The following is a 20,265-nucleotide window of genomic DNA, read 5'->3' on the forward strand; positions in this document are numbered from 1 at the left end:
GCAGCTTGCATAACAATTATTAAAATAAGGCCCATGGGGCTATAAGTGTTGTTAAAAATCAACACAATTTTGGTATGTGGACCGTGCCTCAAATACCTGAGCTCATCCCCCTAGTCCTGTATATACCTCCCAGTCATACCTCACCTTTGTGAAAATCGTCTTCGACTTCCATCTTGGCCTCACCTGTCACTTCTGCCACAGTTTCCATGGCTGTCCCTGTTTCGCAAGGGGCCTCCTGTAGCTCAACCAACATCACATCTGCACTTGGCAAAATCTTGACACAGTTGGAATCTAGATAATGCATCAGCATTTCCATTTTCACAACCCGCCCGGTACTTCCCTTTAAAATAAAATTTTACCAATTGCGCTACCCATCATTGCTCAGTGGCCCCTAGTTTAGCTGTCTCCGAATGGGCCACAGGGTTGTGATCAGTCATCACAATAAACTTGGCTCCTGTGAGATAATCTCAGAATTTCTCAGTGACTGCCCACTTCAGTGCTAACAATTTCAGTTAAAAAGAGCTATAGTTGGCAACATACTTCTCACTTTGGTGAAAGCTCTGACTGGCAATGACACTTCACAGCCATTCTGCATCTGAGACAAAACTGCCCCAAGTCCTTGATTATTGGCAACAGTGTGCACAACAAATGGTTCTGAAAAGTTGGCGTAGGCTAAAATAGGGGTTCAGTAAGGCACTGTTTTTAATGATCAAATGCACCAATTGATGCTGCTATGGGAGATATCCCAGTCCACTGGCAAACCCAACAATAAAGTGTCTATAATAGCCAGCAAGGCCAAGAAATTCTCTCAACTCCTTGACAGTCATAGGAACAGCCAACTCTTTGACAGAAGCAACCTTCTCTGGTCAGGATGTAAATCGCACCCATCCACCACATATCCCAAGAACTTGACTTGCTTCTGGAGCAGGTTGCACTTGTCTGGTCTCAACTTTAACCTGTACCAACTAAGGCATTCAAAAACTTGTTCCAAGTGCTGCAAATGCAGAGAGAAATCAGCAATACACAATTACATAATCCAAAAAACAAGCAGAAAAAGTACCTGGGGCATTGCATAATCCAAAAGGCATCCTCCGAAACTGGAATAATCCTAGGGACATGGCAAATGCAGTCTTTGAGTCGATTGTCTGGATGTACGAAAACCTGCCAATAGCCTCTAGCCAGATTAAGGGTGTTAAATCACTGTGCTTGAGTTAATTTAGTCAGGGTTTCCTCAATCCTAGCTAGGGGAAAAGCATCCTTAAGAGTCACAGAATTGAATTTTCTATACAGGGACAGTTTTGATCACACTCACTCATGCCTTCTGAACTGGTCTGCAGCTAGAAATCCCACTGCCCATCCCACTGGACTCTGGTTGCATCAACATCACTTGCGATCCAGTATCTGAAAATCCACTACCCTTTACCTTTTCTACAAGATTTTGTACTGCCATTTCTACCGAAAGTTTTTGGTCCTGTCATTGTCAGTTTCAGTCATGAGCCCCACTGCTTGGACCTCTGCAACCTAGTTTAAATGCAGCCCTGCTACAATAGCTCCTCTGCAGTCCCTGGCAAAGTGACCTGCTTGCTTGCAATGTTGACCAAAGAATTATGCTTTTAAAACAGGAAGGGGCATTAAAATCTGCACTTTCCTAGATTCAGTAAGGTCTTGTACTTTAAACCTTCTATCTGTTCATTCCAATCAGAATACATAAAATCACCATCATGTCCTTTAAACTTGGGTACCCAAGGGGCAATACTGGCATCATCATTATGAAAGAAAAGAAAAGGAAAAAAAAAATTCTGTTATCCTTTGGGAAACTGGGACTATTTCACTCCCAGTCCTGCCGACTATGCCAGTCCAGGCACCCTGTCACCCTCAACCCCCAGGCCTCTGACAGCTCCTTCTCCCTCTCCACTTCACCTCCCGCCCCGCCTCCCGCATGTCTTGCTATCTGCCCAGATGCCTTCCCTATGCCTGCTAGTTGCATCTCCTTTGGCGTTTATGTTCGCAATCTGGGTGTCCCCCTGTCTGCCAAGAAGATTGTCAGTACTGCCTGTTGCTCAGATTTTTCTTTTGAGGGACTATCCAGGACTCTGTCTCCTTCAGGCTTCTTTCGCTGAAGTTCTTGCAACAATCTAAGAAATATTACCCCAGTTTATTTCAGACATTTCACCTCTCCTGTACTATCTCCTACTCCGTCTCTCCCAAGGTGCTCACCCACACAAATCCAGTTTCCCGTCACCAGCATTGGTTCCATATTTACTTAGGGAACATTCTCACCCTGCTGAGGTAAGGTAGAAGCAGTCTGATGATTAGCCTAATCATTTTTTGCTCAGAATTGGAGCAGCCACCACAGCTTCACACTGATGCTTACTTTACCTTACCTTTCAGTTCAGATTCTCGGCCGCCGGTCCTCCCACTTTACTACATCTTTATCCACGCTCACGCACAAGACCTGTTTTTCCTTTCCTTTCCATTGTTTGTCCTTTTTTTGTCACGTTGTCTTCTTTTGGGGGTACCTGGATTAAGAACTCTCTCAAGCCGTACTGAACTGTGCCCCAGGCAACAAATGGGTTAGAGTTCATGCCAAACTTTTTTCAAGTTGTTCAGGATCATCCACAAAGAAAGGACATTGTGAACATTTTAATCAGTTTATAGGATAGAGTTGAGATCTTGTGATAATTTTATTTATCTCTGTAACGCTGTGTGAAGGACTGGACGAGGAGAGCGGACGCTAACACAAGTATCATTTATTAAAGGACAGAAAACAAAACATAAATCAAACAGAAACAAGAGACTAACTAACAAGCAGGATTTAACACAGCCGTGACAGACGTATACACACACAAGAACCGACAGAAACACTAATGACAAAGATCCTTAAATATACACACAAGGCGGGAAGGAGAACAGGTAACACCTGGGGACTGACTAATGAGGGGCGGAGCTACAAATGGACACAGGTGAGTGGAAAAACACTGACAGAACACAGGGGCACGGGTCACGTGGGACAACACAGGCACGAGGACAGACAGGAAACAGGGCCAGGCGTGACAATCTCATTTTTGTCTTAATAAAAACTAACTTTAATGTAAGTTTAATATACTACTAATCCTGTCTTTTGTTATTCATGCATAATGTAAAATAACAGTTATTTTTTTTCTTCAGGTTTTTTTCATGGGTACATGTACACAGTAAGTGAGCCCTGGTCAGCTGGTGGTGCAAAAATCAAACCTTATGATGATAATTGACCTTTATAGATCTTTCTGGGCTTGGAACAGACTCCCTATAATTTTCAGACAGAAAATAAATATCTCCGCTCATGCAGCTTTGCCATTAAGCTGCCGGCGCTCAGAGGGAGCAAAATTGGCACTGCTCCCTCTGGGTGGGTAGATGGTGCTCTCTCCCCACATCACTCCTCGGGTGATGTCTGCAGCACAGGGCGTCTGTGAGCTGATGTACCGGAACCGAGTCGCTGCGCTTTCCTCCGAGCGCACTGGCTGCTCGACAATGCTGCTCGAAAAGAAGCAGTGGCTGACTTCACATGTATCAGAGGAAGCATGTGTTAGTCTTCACCCTCCTGGTGTGTTGGGGCATTACTAGTGGGTTGGGTAATTGACCGTGTAAATTGGGGAGAAAATGGGAAAAATTTGAAATAAAAGTATTAAAGAAAATAAATATACTTATTTATTACTCTTTATTTTATACAGAGTAATAAATGTATGTTTTTTTTCTTCACATACAGGTAAATCATGTATTTGAAACACTTATGACCATTTAATTTCTAACAGTACCTCGCTGTTTTTTGATGGATAAAAACTGAAACACAAAAAAACTGACCAGAAAAAAACAGTAAAAAACTGTATCTTACAAAAAATTGTGTTTTGGTGATGTTTTATTACTACTTTAATTTATGTATTATTGACCTCCTGTCCACTTATTCAATTCCTGTGAAGCTGCTTTGTGGTCAGTTGTAAAATGTGCTGTACAAATAAATTTCACTGCTCAGTTGGCCGTTGATGTGATGATGTGGCCATTCAAGAACTTTCAATGTGTTTTGGGTCATTATATATGTGAAGTGTAGAATTGTGTGGTTGATCAATAGAGCCCTTTTTAACGACTCAGATCAGCTGTGTGATCCTCTGATTAATAAACGGCATTAGAATTATTTTACACTGTAGTTTTATTGGAGGTGTGACTGCATGTGGTCAATCAAAGTATGTCGTACAGATATCTATATGCAGAGGTGTGTTTGTGTGTGTGTGGGGTTAGAAATTGCTGAATCATTTAGCCACATTCTTCTGCTCCAGTTCCTTCAGAGCTTTCTGCAGCTTCTGGTTGATGATGTTCCTCTCAGTCCATCTCACTGCAGAGGAACCAGGGAGAGAGGATGGACCGTTAGGTTTCTAATGCTCTTTATGGTTCTTTCACACTTTAACACAGAAAACAGGGCTACTGGATGGACATGATGGCACTCACTCATGTCATCAGTTCTGCGGCCGTACCAGTGCTGTGGATCAGGGGTCAGAGACTGCAGACTGTGACTGATGTAGGAGTCTTTAGCCAGAGTGGACCACTCTACAGGAGGCCCTGCATCAGAGAAATTGGCGAAAATATTCGCTCACCAATCCAAAATCATTGAACTCTAGGTTCTAATCAATTTTGTGGTCACAGGTGTATAAAACCAAGCACCTAGGCATGCAGACTGCTTCTACAAACATTAGTGAAAGAATGGGTCACTCTCAGAAGCTCAGTAAACTCAAGCACTGTGGTACTGTGGTTTTTGTGAAGAATCAACAACAAGTGGGACACAATCATGAAGTGGAACAAACAATTTTGGATATTTTAAACTTTTTTAGCAATACAAAACTGAAAAGTGGTGCGTGGAATATTATTGGGCCCCTTTACTTTCAGTGCAGCAAACTCACTCCAGAAGTTCAGTGAGGATCTCTGAATGATCCAATGATGACCTAAATGACTTACGATGATAAATAGAATCCACCTGTGTGTAATCAAATATCTGTATAAATGCACCTGCTCTGTGATAGACTCAGAGTTCTGTTTAAAACACAGATAGCATCATGAAGACCAAGGAAAACAGCAGGCAAGTCCGAGATACTGTTGTGGAGAAGTTTAAAGCCGAATTTGGACTTTGGATTTTCCAAGCTTTAAACATCTCAAGGGGCACTGTGCAAGCAATCATATTAAATAGAAGGTGTATCAGACCACTGCAAATCTGCCAAGACACGGCCGTCCCTCTAAACTTTCAGCTCAAACAAGGACAAGACTGATCAGAGATGCAGCCAAGAGGCCCATGATCACTCTGGATGAACTGCAGAGATCTACAGCTGAGGTGGGAGACTCTGTCCATGGGATAACAATCAGTCATACATGCACAAATCTGGTCTTTATGGAAGAGTGGAAAGAAGAAAGTCATTTCTCAAAGATATCCAACACAGCAACACAGCTCATAACCCTGAACACACCATCCCCACTGTCAAACATGGTGGTGGCAGCATCATGGTTTGGCCCTGCTTTTCTTCAGCAGGGACAGGGAAGATGGGATTTAGAGTTAAAAGTTAAAATTGATGGGAAGATGGACGGAGCCTAGGAAGAATGGGCAAAAATTTCAGTCCCTCAATGTGCAAAAATGATAGAGTACGTTGATTATGGAACTCACCAGGAAAAATGTTGGAGCGAAGGCAGTGGCTTAGCGATCGGTAGCTGTACTCATCAGTGAAGACTGAACTGGAGTCAGAGTAATGAGGAGCACCTAGTGAAGGAAACTGTGGAGCCTCCAACTTCTGCACTTTCTGCACCTTCACACACACACACACAAATACACTTATGTAAACTACTGTACTCTATATGTACTCTAAATGTTTGTCAATGCATTCAGTCAATTTTGCACCCATGGCCGACACAGATTTGCAAATGCAAAGTAATGCCAATAGATTAGAACTCTCTAGAGAAGATAATCATCACCATTCCTAATGTCAGGTATGGTCACAAGGGTACAACACTCCCGACATTGAGCTGTGGAGCAGTGGAGCTGTGTTCTCTGAGATGATGGTGCTCTGTTTATTACTTTTGAGATGAAGTGGGAAGTAGGGGATGAGGCATATCATTGAAAGATATCAAAATTGAACAGATGTCCCAATACTTTTGTCAATACATACCATAACAGACATACCAAATGTCGTGGGACATGGTACGAGTTCCAGTCTAATGACTGTTGGCATGTCAAAAGATTAAAAACACTACCATATCCTGTGGGATATGTGTTTGGGTCCTCCTGCATTAAATGTGTATGTGATAGGCTTGTATGTTCACATGGACATTTCTATTTCCATTATTACCACCCATTATGCTGCCCACTGTGGTTGGTAATATTAGCCTTCGATTAGGGATTTCCTTTGATGAAGGATCATCATACCATGAGCATACAGGCCAGTGTTTCATCTTACTCACAAGATAACACCTCACAGCTTGTACAGATGTGGGATGTCCTTTGGGTTGGGATATGAACACTATCTAGATATGAACACTAGTAGCATCACTTATCAGGACTCAAGCTATAACTCGACAGGTTTTATTCCATATCTTTAAAGCGTTGGCTATCTAGGCTTTCTAGGCTTTTGAGGCTTTCTAGACACATGGTCCTGAACTACACAGCTATGTGAAAGGAGATGAAACTCAGGCCAAATCTCTTTCAGGGAAAATGGCCCTATGAGAATTTTAGTGTGTTGGTTTAGGGCAGGAGTTCTTAGCCTGTGGTTGAGAAACCATCTGAACCCTAGAATGACAAAGGGTTAAAAAACCCTGGTTTAGGGGAACTGGCAACAGTGTTACAAGAGTTTTGTGGCAGTGGAAATGAATCCAAAATACAGATCAGATCAGAAATTAGGGAAAAAAAAGAAATGTTAAATAGAACTTACCTGAGCTTCCTTCTGCATTCCTGACTCTGATAATCCAGGAGTCATCATCCTCCAGCAGTTTATGTCCTGATGCAACTAGTCGTTTCAGTCCTTCCCTTGTTTGGCCATAAAAATGACAAGTCCTGAAACAGGGTCAGATCCTTAAAATGTCTGAGTCTTAAATATATTTTTCTAAAAACAAGCCCTTAATTTGTCTTAATTTAATTAAATCAAAATTTCTACTCAGAAATATAGCATCATGGAACGCAGCATCATTTACAGATTTAACAGAGTGCCCTGTAAAACACAAGGGCATTTGGAGTTTGATAGAGATTTATGTATTGCTTTTATGTATGTAGATGCTTTTACACCTGCCTTGTTTGGTCCAAACCAAAGTATCAGGTGTGAAAGGGGCCATAAACCACAGTCTGTAAACCAAAGCATCGGAGTTTAGTCAGACCAAAAGAGGTATTCTCCAGTTTATGTGCACTTTCTGAACAATTACAGGAAGTTGAGTAAGTCTTTAAACAATCCAGAGGAAAAAAAAAATTGGTGTTTTGCCAAAATGCCGACTCCCCTTGGCGTGCAGTATGGACACAAACGCTAAGACTGGGAATTCATTTATTTACTGTAACAGTAGATTAATCCTAATTTATAAACAGAAATAAAAGCAATTTGAGGATAATCTTTTACACTCACTCTGCTGTGGAGGGTATGTGAATAATGGGAGTCGAATTTTGACAGAGCTAGAATTTGTCACCACACCTGGCAATGCAACTCGCTAAACGTTTTCTACAAACCAATTAATATGCTGTATAAAGAGACTCCACCCACATAGCTGATTATGAGAGGACGTAGTAAAGTTCTTTAATCTGCTCACTAATTTGCAATGTAAAACATTACTGAATCAAATATACAGAATGCAGAATGTGACAAAGGCATAAACCTTGGTACTGGAGGTACTGGCACTAATGTTTTAGGAACTAATTATCTAGATGGTATTCAAGCCAACCATTCTAAGCGTTCCTAACAGAACTGTGGAAAAGTTGCATTGGTGTTAACTAGTTCAGTCCTCAGTATGGCAACTCCTATATATTTTGATATAAAAAATACCTTACAACCAAAACATTGCAGTCTTTATATGACAACTTTAAAACCTTCAGGAATTTCAGTAGTAACCTGTAAAAAACTCTTTTATGTGGCATTGATTTTTATATTGTACATATTTCCCTAACTGAAATTCCAGGATATGTGTACACAATGTGTAAAAGCTGCATGGAAGGTTAAAGGGGTTTGTTTACAATTTTTTTGTTGTAAAAATGTAAATGTAAACAATACATAAATAAAAAGTTTTTTTTAAAAACTAAAAATCTATGTGGTGTTTGAGAATCACTCATATATTTAAAGAATATTAAGATCTTTTTTACAATATGCCCAGCCCCAATTCACAACCTGGTAAAAAGAGAAAAATCTGCTAAAATATAAGATTATTGTGCTACATTTATATAGTTAAATGACTAAAGGAATGCACTGCTTACCTCACAGTCTAGAGAGCCTGCTGCAGTTTGGGTTCAGCGACTGTAACTTTATCGGCAGGACCAACATAAATAAATAACAGCACCTCGCCCTCTGAATCCAAGCTCAGGGTAATGTTACTCCTGCTTATTCCAAAATAAAACAATTATATCAGACTGTGTAGAGTTACAGAGTGTGATTTCATACTGGTAAAACATTCTCTATCAAACAATTTTTTTTTATCTGGGTTCATACTGGTCATCCAGGAAGGTCACATCCATGTGAAAAAAAACACCATTTAAAACAGTATACTGTCTATGTCAAATCTAAAAAAACACATTGTATGAAATGTCTACAGTGAATGAACCAACAGAAATAACCCTGAATGAATGAAGCATAATTTAAAGTGCAGGATGTGAACCCCTCTCTTGTAAAAAATATTTTGAAGAGACAAAGACAATATTTTGCTGGTTTGTAGATTCTAATCAGATGTAGAACTCATAGTTTTGTCATATTCATTGACAGTGTACAATATATCGTTTCATCAATGTCGCTGCAATGTGTGCACATGTGCAGTAGTCACACTGCAATGTCATATAAAGCCAATTCAATCATATGCACTACGCTTAGTTCTGTTTAATACAATAGAAAATTTCCCACTGTTCTCATTTTTCATGACAGATTAATTACCACATTCTACAGCTCTGGAAAAAAATAAGAGACCACTTCAGTTTCTAAATCAGTTTCTCTGATTTTGCTATTTATAGATTTATGTTTGAGTTTGAGTATTTCTCCCAAATTACAAATAAAAATATTGTCATTTAGAGCACTTATTTGCAGAAAATGAGAAATGGCAGAAATAACAAAAAAGATGCAGATCTTTCAGACTTTAAATAATGCAAAGAAAACAAGTTCATATTAACAAAGTTTTAAGAGTTCAGAAATCAATATTTGGTGGAATAACCCTGGTTTTTAACCACAGTTTTCATGCATCTTGGCATAATGTTCTCCTCCACCAGTCTTACACACTGCTTTTGGCTTTATGCCGCCACTACTGGTGCAAAAATTTAAGCACTTCAGTTTGGTTTGATGGCTTGTGATCATCCAGCTTCCACTTGATTATTTTCCAGAGGTTTTCAATTTGGTCAAATCAAAGAAACTCATCATTTTTAGTGGTCTCTTATTTTCTACAGAGATGTATATAATTTAGTGGTGTCAATGATAATAAAATTATTTTAAAAATCTGATTATCACAACACTATCCCTAATCACAGTTAACTTCCCTTTTTTCTTAAGACATTAGATTTTAATAGTGGATATTTAACATAAATAAAATAATTAAAGCAAGATTGTACAGCCCTATGTTTTTTTTGTTTTTTGCTAATTCCATTATTTTTTTATATATATATATATATATATATAGTGCTGTCAGGCAACAACAACAAAAAAATACGCGCTGTGATTAATTATTTTAAACTGTATAATTTAATAGAATTTTAACTGAGTAGTAAATGACTGAATGAATAACTGGCATAGATTTAAAAGCTTCCTGTAATAAACATCAGTCAGTAACAGATGCTGTAAATACTGTACTGTATCTCTTACAACATGAGACCAACTGCTCTCTAATAATAAATAATTGTTGCTCTGTAATAATAGAATATACCAGCCCTGCTTAAAATACTTAAAAATGAGAGGCAAATATTTACAGAATATAAATATTTTACCATATTTTGATTAAAACTTTACTTAGTAAAAGTCCAAATACAATAAAATGGTCCTAAAATAAAATTTAAAATGCTAATGTTATTTATTATTTTAGTTTACAGTCATTGGTTTTAGTATACTTTTTTTCATACATCTATTATCCCAGGGCAGATAATATATAATTATTACTTTTTTTTTGAAGCCAAAAATAAATGACTATCAGTTAACTGATGATCCTAACTGATTTCAAGCTGAATTAATGGCTAATACTTGATAACAGATGGATGGCAGTGAGCTGGTTAGATTTTGATGCTGTTTTTTATATACATTTTTAAATTCTGTTATTCTGTGTTTATATCTGAATTACATTTTTGTTAGTTTATTCAGTGTTCCTGTAGTGTATTCTGCAGTGTTTCCTGCATCATGGAAATGACAAGGCCTATTAGTTTGGTCAAATATTTTAAAAATGTACTTGTATTAATCACAATAAAATTAATATTAAAATGTTAATGGCTGTATTCCCTGCTTTTTAAAAGCACTGCAGAATCTCCAGCAGCTGTAAACTATTAACACAAGCCTCTGTCTGACCGACTGGTTTCTGACGTGGTGGGCATGTCCTTAGCTTGCACTCTGGACTTGATGTTGCTGCTACCTGTCTACTCTCCCTATTTATTATTATATATATTTTTTGTGTATTTATCTTTATCTATTTTGTTATATTGTGTTTTTATTGGATTATTTTATTTTGTTATCTTACTTTATCTATATATCTATTTTAATAACAGCTAAAGGGTGTAAACTGGGTCGTGAGATCACAATTTCGTTCCACCTCATGTACCACATGTGATGCGAATGACAATATAATCTCCTTGAATCCTTAGTGATTTCCTGAGTCTCTATTGGTCAGTATCACACAAAACACGGACAAAATCAACCAATTACAGATGAGCGATAGATTCCGAGGTAGAGCGAGTGTCTCATTAGGCAGAGCCTACAGCCTTTTAGATTAATTTGTGCAAAAAAAATGACAGCACACAAATTATATAGCACTCATCATTATAGACATCACTCATACTATTATTATAATATAATATAATATTCAAAATAATACATTTATTATTCCTAGAGCTGGTTTCCCATATTATACCTAAACTTTACATGATGGAACACTACTTGGCTTTAGATTTAGCTTACTGCAGGTTCCCAAAAATATCTAAAAAAAAAACAAAAAAAAAACTAATAATAATAATAAATAAATAAAATGACCAAATTTTAGACTTGAAACTTTGTTAGAACTCATACATTTTTATATATTTATTGTGGTCAAACACATTTTTATATTTATGTTGCGAAACATTTTCAGAGTAAACAAATGCTCATATTTATATATTTACAGACATCACCCCTGACCTCCTGCTCTCCCTCCTGCTTACAGCTGATCTCAGAACGTTTTTTTCTCTATTATTTAATCCTGATCTCACTCATCATATAAAAAAACAATAATATTCAAAAAACAGCTGCCAACAGCATCACCTCCACCCACAATCCTGATTTAAATCGTTAAGAGCATGGTTCTTCAGCAAGTATACCAAACAAGATAATAAAAACATGAAGTATTTCCATTCCACTTTGTCATTGAGTCTTTACCAAGTCCGGTCCCTGCTGTAGGAAATGTAGCTTATTTACACACAGCTTCAAAGTCTGAGCTGTGCACGGACTCCTGTAAGTGCTGCTTGGTTTAAGTCACATTCAGGCTCATCTTTAAGCCAGACCAAACAAATCCACATGCAACTCAGGGTCTAGAACCAAAATACAGGTTTCAGATGTTCTAGAACCTTCTGTGAAGGAGTTCTGAAACCTTATGTCCCAATTGTACAGCTTTATGTTGTTGTGGGGTCCGAGTCCGGGGTCACAGCTCTATGTCGGAGCAAATCTCTTGGCTTGAGCTCTCACTCGCTTCTCATAGTCCATCCTGTTCTGACTGCAGGAGACACACAAAAAACACAGGAAAGAAGAGCTGTGAAGCAAAACTACAGATAGAATCAGAGGTGGAAAGTAATGAATTACATTTACTCAAGTTACTGTAATTGAGTAGATTTTATGAGTAATTTGTAATTTTTAAAGTAGTTTTTAAATTAGGTAATTTTTACAGTGTTAAAATGTACACAAGTACATTTTAACACTAGTAATTTACTTTGCTACACTGGAAAACTCCCAGTTACTGAGTCAAAAATTAATTGCAGGGAGAAAAAAAACAATTGTATGAATAAAAAAAATACAAATAAAAAATTGCCGTGGATGTGCTGTCGCATGGATGCTTGGCATGGAATAACGAGGCAATAATGTCCTCATACAATGCAAAATGTGCCTGCCCCGCCGGACAGAGCTGTCAGCTTTCAAAACTTCCTGCAAAAGCATGTGGTGATAAGTATTTTTATCGTTAAACAATCTGCTTGAATGTTAAAAAAACATGTAAATAGCAGTTAAAACATAGCAATGGCAAGTTAAAAAATAATGAACTGTAAAACTATAAAAATACAGTTTATACTCACATATGACCATCATTTTTTAACAGTAAAGAAAAAAAAATGGATCTTAGAAACCTAGACCCCTTGTTCTTGAAAATGTTTTATGTGGTGGGCTGAACAAATACTGCCTGAAATGTCCAAACTATTATTTGGAATAATTGTGTATTAAAAACGATTTAATAAATTATTTGTTGTACTTTTTTACATCAAATAATTAAAAGTAACTATGTAACTTTTACTCAAAGTACATTTTAAATTGAGTAATTTTTACTTATACACAAGTAGATTTTTAGATGGGTACTTTTACTTGAGTAGAATTTTAGCAAAGTAAAGGTACTTTTACTTAATTACAATTTTTTGAATACACATGGTTTACTGAGTAGGGTCTGACTGCAGTATAAGAGGCAGCAGTTTCAGGACTGTAGTTGTAGGACCCTATGATTTTGTGACACTGCCACCTAGCGGTAGAGGGTGTGCTTAGTCCTAAATCTCAGGTGCAATCCTCCGTCTCATGTAAAAATCTCTCTTTCATTAATATTCACACTTTCTCTACTTCTATTATCTTCTATTTTCATCTCTTTCAGAATTTTCTGGAGTTTCACCTCCTGATGACATGGTTGTACTGTCTAGTAATAAAATATCGGAACACTTAACAGGTGTGCTCCACATAGAATTAGACAGATAATTTTTGTTTTTGGTGTTTATGTTAGTTGCATCTTACAAGGCAAGGTCGGGGATTGGGTGTAGGGGGTTATGCAGCAACGATGGCTGTGTTCCAAAATCTAAACATGTTTATAACCATGCAGCCTGTAGGTCTCTTGCCCTATATCGCTGCATGGAGTTGACATCACCAGGGAGTACACTATAGGGGCATTGCAGGGTGTAGAGTAATTTGGGATGAAAGAACTAATTGCAGCTTTGCTACAAACATTAATTTCAGGGCAAAATAAAAAAAATTCTGGGGCCCTGGAGGCCTAGGCCAGGCAATGCCCCTGATTATGTTTACGATGATTTTTCCCAAGCCTGATTTTTTTTTTTGATGCCCTAAATGCAGTCCGAGATCCGAGTGGGTGTAGCACCAGTACTTCTTCTTACTATTCTGATAAAAAAAAAAAAACGACAAAAAAACAAACAGTTGGAGGCCTAGAAGTCTGTTCTATAATATTTTCCAGCATCTATCACTTGTAACGTAATTTCTTCGCATTCCCATGAGATTCCTTCTTATAACTTTTGTCTTTTGTCTTACAAGCTCCTACATGCCTCCTGTACCGAGTAAGAATACATTAACTGTTAGCTAGCAACAGAATATACTATACATCAGCGTCACGAAAACATAGGGTCCTAGTACTGTAATCCTGAATCTGCAGCCTCTTGTCCATCCACTGTGTGGATGAGTTCAGTTCCACTAGCAGCTCACCTGATTTACCTTAGTGAAGGACTGATTAGATAAACTAAAGAATAGACTGGAATTGCTGGAGAACACTGGAAGGGTTTGAACACAGATTACTCATATTAACAGCTTTACACTTTTTTCTTGATATTGTAAACCTCAACACAGTTCTGACAAACAGGGTCTAGGCTGAATCCCACTCTCTCACCAGTAGATGGTGTAAGCCTCGGCCTGCGCTGGGTCCTGGATGTTTGGTTCATTCAGCAGTTCCTGGATGCCCAGCAGGATCTGACAATGCAAATACACAGACACATACATTACACTCACAGTTACACTGCACTCATGTGTCAGAGTAACAACTTTACATAATTTTTTCAGTGGTCTTTAAATTTGATATGCTCAGCACGAAACAGGTAGGCACTTTATGAGGTGATGCAGGTGTATGGAGAGGCTTGTGGTGAACAGACCACAAACCTTTAAGGAAGAAGTACACCCACAGCTAGATCCATCCAACTGAGTATCAGTTCCTTTATTCAAGTAGATATTTTAGTCCCTCAGTGTACGCTTAACCCTTTAAAGAAATGTTTCCATTCCTCTGTCCATCAAAGCTTTAAATGATAAGGGTGCTAGTGGTCATAGCACGGTCTTCAAATGTTATGAAACTTGTATCATAAATTAAGTATGTCTGAATGTGTCTAATACTGCTACTTTTAACAGCAGGTACTATGACTGGACTAATTTCCCTCTGTAAAAAGAAAAGTTTTTTATAAACCTTCCTTGTGTGTAATTGTTGTTTGAATGTGTCTCTGGTGTATTTTTCAGTGTTTGAGAGAAGCAGGAACAGTGTGTGTGTTATCTCTTGCCTGTTTGATGGTGATGGCTGGTCTCCAGTCCTTCTCCTCCTCCAGGATGGACAGACAGACTGTTCCAGATGGATAAACATTTGGATGGAAAATTGGAGGCTCAAACTTGCCTGAAGAGGACAGACAGATGCATTCACAAATTTGTTTGTCTTTTTTTTAAGTTGAGTAAACCATTTTTTAAGGTTTTATGTAGTACCTTTTAAAACATGATTCCAAACTGCACCAAAATTGTTACGCTTAAGTTACAGTTAAAGAATAATTTCGTACTACACTCCTAAAAATGGTCAAGGGTTTCTTGAGCAAGTCATAGAAGAAACATTGTGCCATTCATTAAAGCACTGAATTGTTAAAGTGGTTGGAACAAACCTGTAGAAGCTAGTTTTATTTCCAGCACTAACACAGCACATCTACATTTTGTAAATAAGGTCACATGATCACACTTTCACACACTGTCCTGTGATGCTAGCCCAAAAGAGTCCATGGTGATGTGCGTCACAGACCCTTTAAAAAGTGTATAAAGTTCTATACAGCACTCTGATCTGTACTTTAACTCACGAAATCCCTAAATGACATATCCTGAACACCCTGAGAGCATCAGTGCAGGACACTGTGGGAGTGTGAGCTCATGTGACCTTATTTACAGAATATAGGATTGCTGTGTAAGTGCTGGGGATAAAAATAGATTATTTTAAACGTTTTTAGACTCTACAGTTTCATAGAAGAAGTTCTGACAACTTCTAGAACAAAATGTCAAAATACTTTTATACTGTTCATATCGATATCGGAATTGTATCGCATCAATCAAAATTAAGAAATTTGTTGTGATATACATTTTTGCCATATCTTTCAGCCCTAAATACAAATTGTTGTTGAGTAAATTATGTAGCATATGGATTTAAATCCTAAAATATTTACTGTCAGGTGCTCTTTGTATTACAGTAAAACAAAAGCATGAGTGAGTTGTCCAATTAATTTAACAAAATTATTTTCAGAACTATACAACAATATTAAAAAATGGGCCTGGGCTCTTATGAATTAGTATTTATTTTGTTGCTGTAGTGCGACTAAAATATTGTTATCACAAAAAATACCCTGAAATATTGTGACATAATTTAAGGGCCATAGTGCCAACCCATAGTGGGCACCATAAACACTCACATTTCGGAGGGGATGATGGGTAGTCGTCCTTGAAGAGCATTCTCAACTTGTATAAACCTCCTTCCCAAAGAGTCTACCACAAACAAATAAATATTTATTTTTCTTACCATTTATACACCACACACACATACATTTAATACACTACAACAGAGTTATTTAAACTTATATATGCATCATAAATATTTAAACAAATATGTCATAAACTATTTATCATCTAATACTTTTGTATAATGTTGCTTGATTTTATTTTTTAAAATGATACATGGTCAAAATTAGTGTCATATGAGAGATGAGTCAACTGGCAACGAAAAGACACAAAATCAAAGTGCAGCTGAACAGATGCAAACTGTGGCTTTGTTTGATATACTATAAATAGTAGCTATACTAGAAAATATCCCTCAGCAACTTACAACTCATACAAGGGTGTGTGTGTGTGTGTGAGAAAAAAAGAGAAGAGAGATAGAGATGCATCAGTGCTTTAGTCTGTATCTGTGTACACACGTTTATTATCATTTCTTGCCCTTCTATACTGTAACATTACAAGGGCATACACTGACCTTGTATGGGAAAAGTAAGACATTTATTAAAACCAATTTAGACTATTTAGAAACTGGATAGAGAGTGAAGTAGGTGTGTTATTTTGTGCTGGATGAAGGGGAGTCTCTTATGAGCTGCTTTTTTATTAAAATAAATTATCCAATAAAATGAATGTTCTGAACAAACAATATAACTGGTATTTTTATATATATGCTGCAGTAACTTGCATATTGTTACACAGGTTTTAGTAGAGGGGGCCTCAGGTTATAAAAAAGTGCCAAATGGGCCTCAGGATAAACAAAAATGTGAATCCACCTGCACTGTCAGTATCAGTGGTGTGATTAAACTGTCTTTGATAAAGCAGAACTGCTACTCTCACTCAGTCACTGCTCACCCCTTTCTTCCCTGGGATAGCACACTCCCAGTTCATCAGATTCATAGTGCCATCTGGGTTCTTGGTTGGTACAGCAACAAAGCCCTGTGGACACACACAGATACACACAAACAAAAAAATAAGCAAAATAATTTATGAGGTAAATCCACAGACAATGCACAAAAACAAAAAAAATTAAAGCAAAGAGTGGCAAAATCCATACAAATAATAAAAAAACTGCAAAGAATAATAAAGTAATCAAGTATGTTTAAACATATATTTTTCTCTTTTGAATTTGAACCATAAACTTTTTGCCTTCTGAATCAATTGGCACAAAATGAACTCCATAGAGTTTACAGGGTAAGCTTATTGAAATTAGATTCAAGTGTTTAAACATGGTGTTAATGGTGAAATAATAATTGGCCTCTCTATGAACACTCCAATAGAGTCTGGCTGCAGAGCTCCGCTGTGAGGCTCGCAGCAGTCTGTCACCACCATGTGGAGACAGAAAGGACGTGTTGACTTATGCTGGATGTGGAAACATGCGCACTATGCTCAGATATGTTTGAAAATGTAATTACTTCAGTTCAAAAAATATATTTTGCTAAATACTGAATTAACAATCTAAAGTGTTTTATGTGAATACAGTATTTTATATAGTTGTTTTGCTGTGCTATCAGTTAGCATTAGCACAATAAGCTGCCGTTGTGCTCAAAAGTTCACCTGGACAGAGCCAGTAAACAACAGATAAAGATTTTTTTCTGATAATAATATCGTGCAGAGTTTGTAATTGTTTTTAATTGTAAACAACATTATCATTAGGTAAATTGCTGGTGTTGTAAAATCTATCTAATAATCTATAATCTATCTAATAAGTTTAAAATCTATCTAATAATACACTTCTGAAAGTTCTTAAATATTATCCTATGTTGTATTAAAAATCTTTTTTGTCATATTTGTGAATACTTGTGAATAGCATTGTCAATTACTTTGGCTAAAATGGTAATGATTCATCCCTTTGGAATTTTAAGGTTCTGAGATGCAGATCTTAAAATATTTTGTATTCCAAACAGCGTAAAGTGGATGTGAATACAGTACTGTTTTCAGTTAGCATTAGCACGATTAGCTGATTAGCTGCCGCTGTGCTCAGAAACACACCTGGACAGAACCAGTAAAAAAAATAGATAACGCTTTATTCACATAATATTGTTTAGAATTTGTTGGACAAAAATGTATTAATTTGATGTACATTTTGTAACCCATATAATAATTAGCTAACTTGCTGGCTTTGTGAAATTTAATTCTAATGATATCTGATAAAACATTATAATATTAGAACAACTGTATTTTAAAACAATAGACAAGCTTAATCTTAATATTTTAATCTCATTTTTGAAGCTCTGCACCATAAGGTCATTAAAAAAGTTTTGGAAATTTCCCTCCTATGGAACTAAAAGGTCCTATAATGATATTGATTTAAGTTGTGAATAGCAAGGTTATGTTTTGATTAATTTGAAGACCTTAATTAGTAGTCCCTCTGGAATTTTAATGTTCTGATTACGAGCGGTTTTGAGATACAGATCTTAAAAGGTTCTTCTTATTCTATACAGCAATGCTGATATGCATTTTTTTTATTCCATAAATAATCCAGAAAAATATATATATTTTTTTTATTCCAAAGGGAATGTATATTGAGAACAAATGGCATTTCTTACATGCTACGGCTTCACTTACTTAAAAGTTACAAATTAAATGTCAAAACAGAAAAGGATAAAATGATACTTTATTATTAAACAATAAATGTGAACTGTTTATAAGAAATCTTATTAAAAAACAACATTACAGTAATAAAGCAGTAAGCTTCCTCTAATCCGCTAATTCTTTTAAAATAAACTCAAAATCATTCCGTCCCCGCAGTGGAGGTCTGCAGTCAGACCCCTCTCCTTTACTCAGAATAAACTCAGATCTGCTATAATGTAAAATAAAGCGGCTCACAAACGGGTGGTCCTTCCTCCAGGCTTTGCGCTCCTGGGACAGTCTACTCAGAGCGATGCCCGACATGACTCATTGGCGCCGCCTGTGGACAAACAGAGAAAAGCAACAACAACAACAACAACAGCGTTAAAGACGTATATCTAAAATACCGAGTACTGGGTCTCTACAGCTTTATTAAATAACCTGTATCTAAATGCGTACAGTATTCCAGCCTCAGCAGAGCTAAAACAGATTAAAACAGTTCACTGTGTAGATAAATAATCCGGATTACAATAGAGCGAGGTTTAATTACAGGCGTTGTCTCACCTCACAGCAGCAGCAGCAGCTGGAACACAGAACTGCCTCCCACCAACCCGGAGAACACCAAATATTCCGATTTAACCAGCCAGCAGCAAATAAAACCGGTTTAAACACCTGAAACCCGCAAAGGAACACCTGTACCTGCGGCCGGAGAGCTGCTGCTATCCCTCAGCACCAGCACTGTACTACACTGAGTCCGAGTCAGGCAGTAAATCTGTATAAATCTCTGTAACTCGCGGGTTCAGATCATTTTAGAAAATTTCTCACAGCTCGTTTAATGGCCGAGCTGCTCCCTCTGCTGCTGCTGCTGTCTGTGGGTTTTAGGACCCTCAGGCAGAACACAGGACACCTAACGCAACACCGTCCACCTGAGGCTGCCATTAGGAGTGTGGCACAGTGAATATATATATATATATATATATATATATATATATATATATATATATATATATATATATATATATATATATATATATATGTGTGTGTGTGTGTGTGTGTGTGTGTGTGTGTATATATACAGTATTAATCAAAAATCTGGACACAGTTTTTTATGTACTTATTTTCTTACAAACCAAAATACACTATGAAGCATTTAGGTGACAAACCATCTTTTGGTTATTATAAAAGTTACCATTCCATTTTGTATGTTTTCATTTTTAAATTTTATTTTTTAAATAATGCTACAATGCATATGATGGGATAATAAATATAAAGATATGTGTATATGTAAGTATATTTGGCGGTTTATATTACTTCATTCTTATTGTAAGCTTACTTTGTTTTGCCTTTGAGCAACATTATGTATATTATATTTGTTAGAACCATAATAAAGCAGTGGTGATTCATATAATTAGCATGTTATCAACATAAAGGCCTACAAAAATCTCTTAAATAAAAGTGTGATTTTTTTTCTCCCCCAAAAAATGTAATTCACATCATACAGGGTTAACTTGCAGTTTTTGGGGCTGGTAACTCTAATAAA

The 20,265-nt window shown here is 37.0% G+C and overlaps 2 protein-coding genes across 2 annotated transcripts; both read right to left on the minus strand.

Moving 5' to 3' along the window:
• Positions 1-3,961: 3,961 nt before the first annotated feature.
• On the minus strand, positions 3,962-6,983 carry LOC125794045 (testis-expressed protein 33-like). Its single transcript, XM_049473449.1, has 4 exons — positions 6,939-6,983; positions 5,681-5,819; positions 4,480-4,590; positions 3,962-4,366 (listed from the first exon to the last, which is right to left on the minus strand). Exons 1-4 carry the CDS (start codon positions 6,981-6,983, stop codon positions 4,284-4,286), a joined length of 378 nt encoding a protein of 125 aa, XP_049329406.1. The 3' UTR covers positions 3,962-4,283.
• Positions 6,984-11,421: 4,438 nt separating this feature from the next.
• LOC103029138 (SUMO-conjugating enzyme UBC9) lies at positions 11,422-19,641 on the minus strand. The gene is made up of 7 exons (XM_007239023.4): positions 19,290-19,641; positions 18,984-19,065; positions 17,010-17,093; positions 16,079-16,151; positions 14,921-15,030; positions 14,266-14,345; positions 11,422-12,120 (listed from the first exon to the last, which is right to left on the minus strand). Exons 2-7 carry the CDS (start codon positions 19,047-19,049, stop codon positions 12,057-12,059), a joined length of 477 nt encoding a protein of 158 aa, XP_007239085.3. The 5' UTR covers positions 19,050-19,065; positions 19,290-19,641; the 3' UTR covers positions 11,422-12,056.
• Positions 19,642-20,265: the final 624 nt, after the last annotated feature.

Source organism: Astyanax mexicanus, unplaced genomic scaffold (genome assembly GCF_023375975.1).
Source record: "Astyanax mexicanus isolate ESR-SI-001 unplaced genomic scaffold, AstMex3_surface scaffold_38, whole genome shotgun sequence".
NCBI classification, from domain to species: domain Eukaryota; kingdom Metazoa; phylum Chordata; class Actinopteri; order Characiformes; family Acestrorhamphidae; genus Astyanax; species Astyanax mexicanus.

Excerpts from the sequence above, each read along its gene's own strand:
- LOC103029138 (XM_007239023.4), bottom strand. The coding sequence starts at position 19,049 with ATGTCGGGCATCGCTCTGAGTAGACTGTCCCAGGAGCGCAAAGCCTGG. Across the intron at positions 17,094-18,983 it reads GGAGGAAGGACCACCCGTTT|GGCTTTGTTGCTGTACCAAC; the intron begins GTGAGCCGCTTT and ends GTGTGTCCACAG. Across the intron at positions 12,121-14,265 it reads GAGGCTTACACCATCTACTG|TCAGAACAGGATGGACTATG; the intron begins GTGAGAGAGTGG and ends TGTCTCCTGCAG.
- LOC125794045 (XM_049473449.1), bottom strand. The coding sequence starts at position 6,983 with ATGACTCCTGGATTATCAGAGTCAGGAATGCAGAAGGAAGCTCAG. Across the intron at positions 5,820-6,938 it reads GAATGCAGAAGGAAGCTCAG|GTGCAGAAAGTGCAGAAGTT; the intron begins GTAAGTTCTATT and ends GTGTGTGTGAAG. Across the intron at positions 4,591-5,680 it reads TCGCTCCAACATTTTTCCTG|GGCCTCCTGTAGAGTGGTCC; the intron begins GTGAGTTCCATA and ends TCTCTGATGCAG.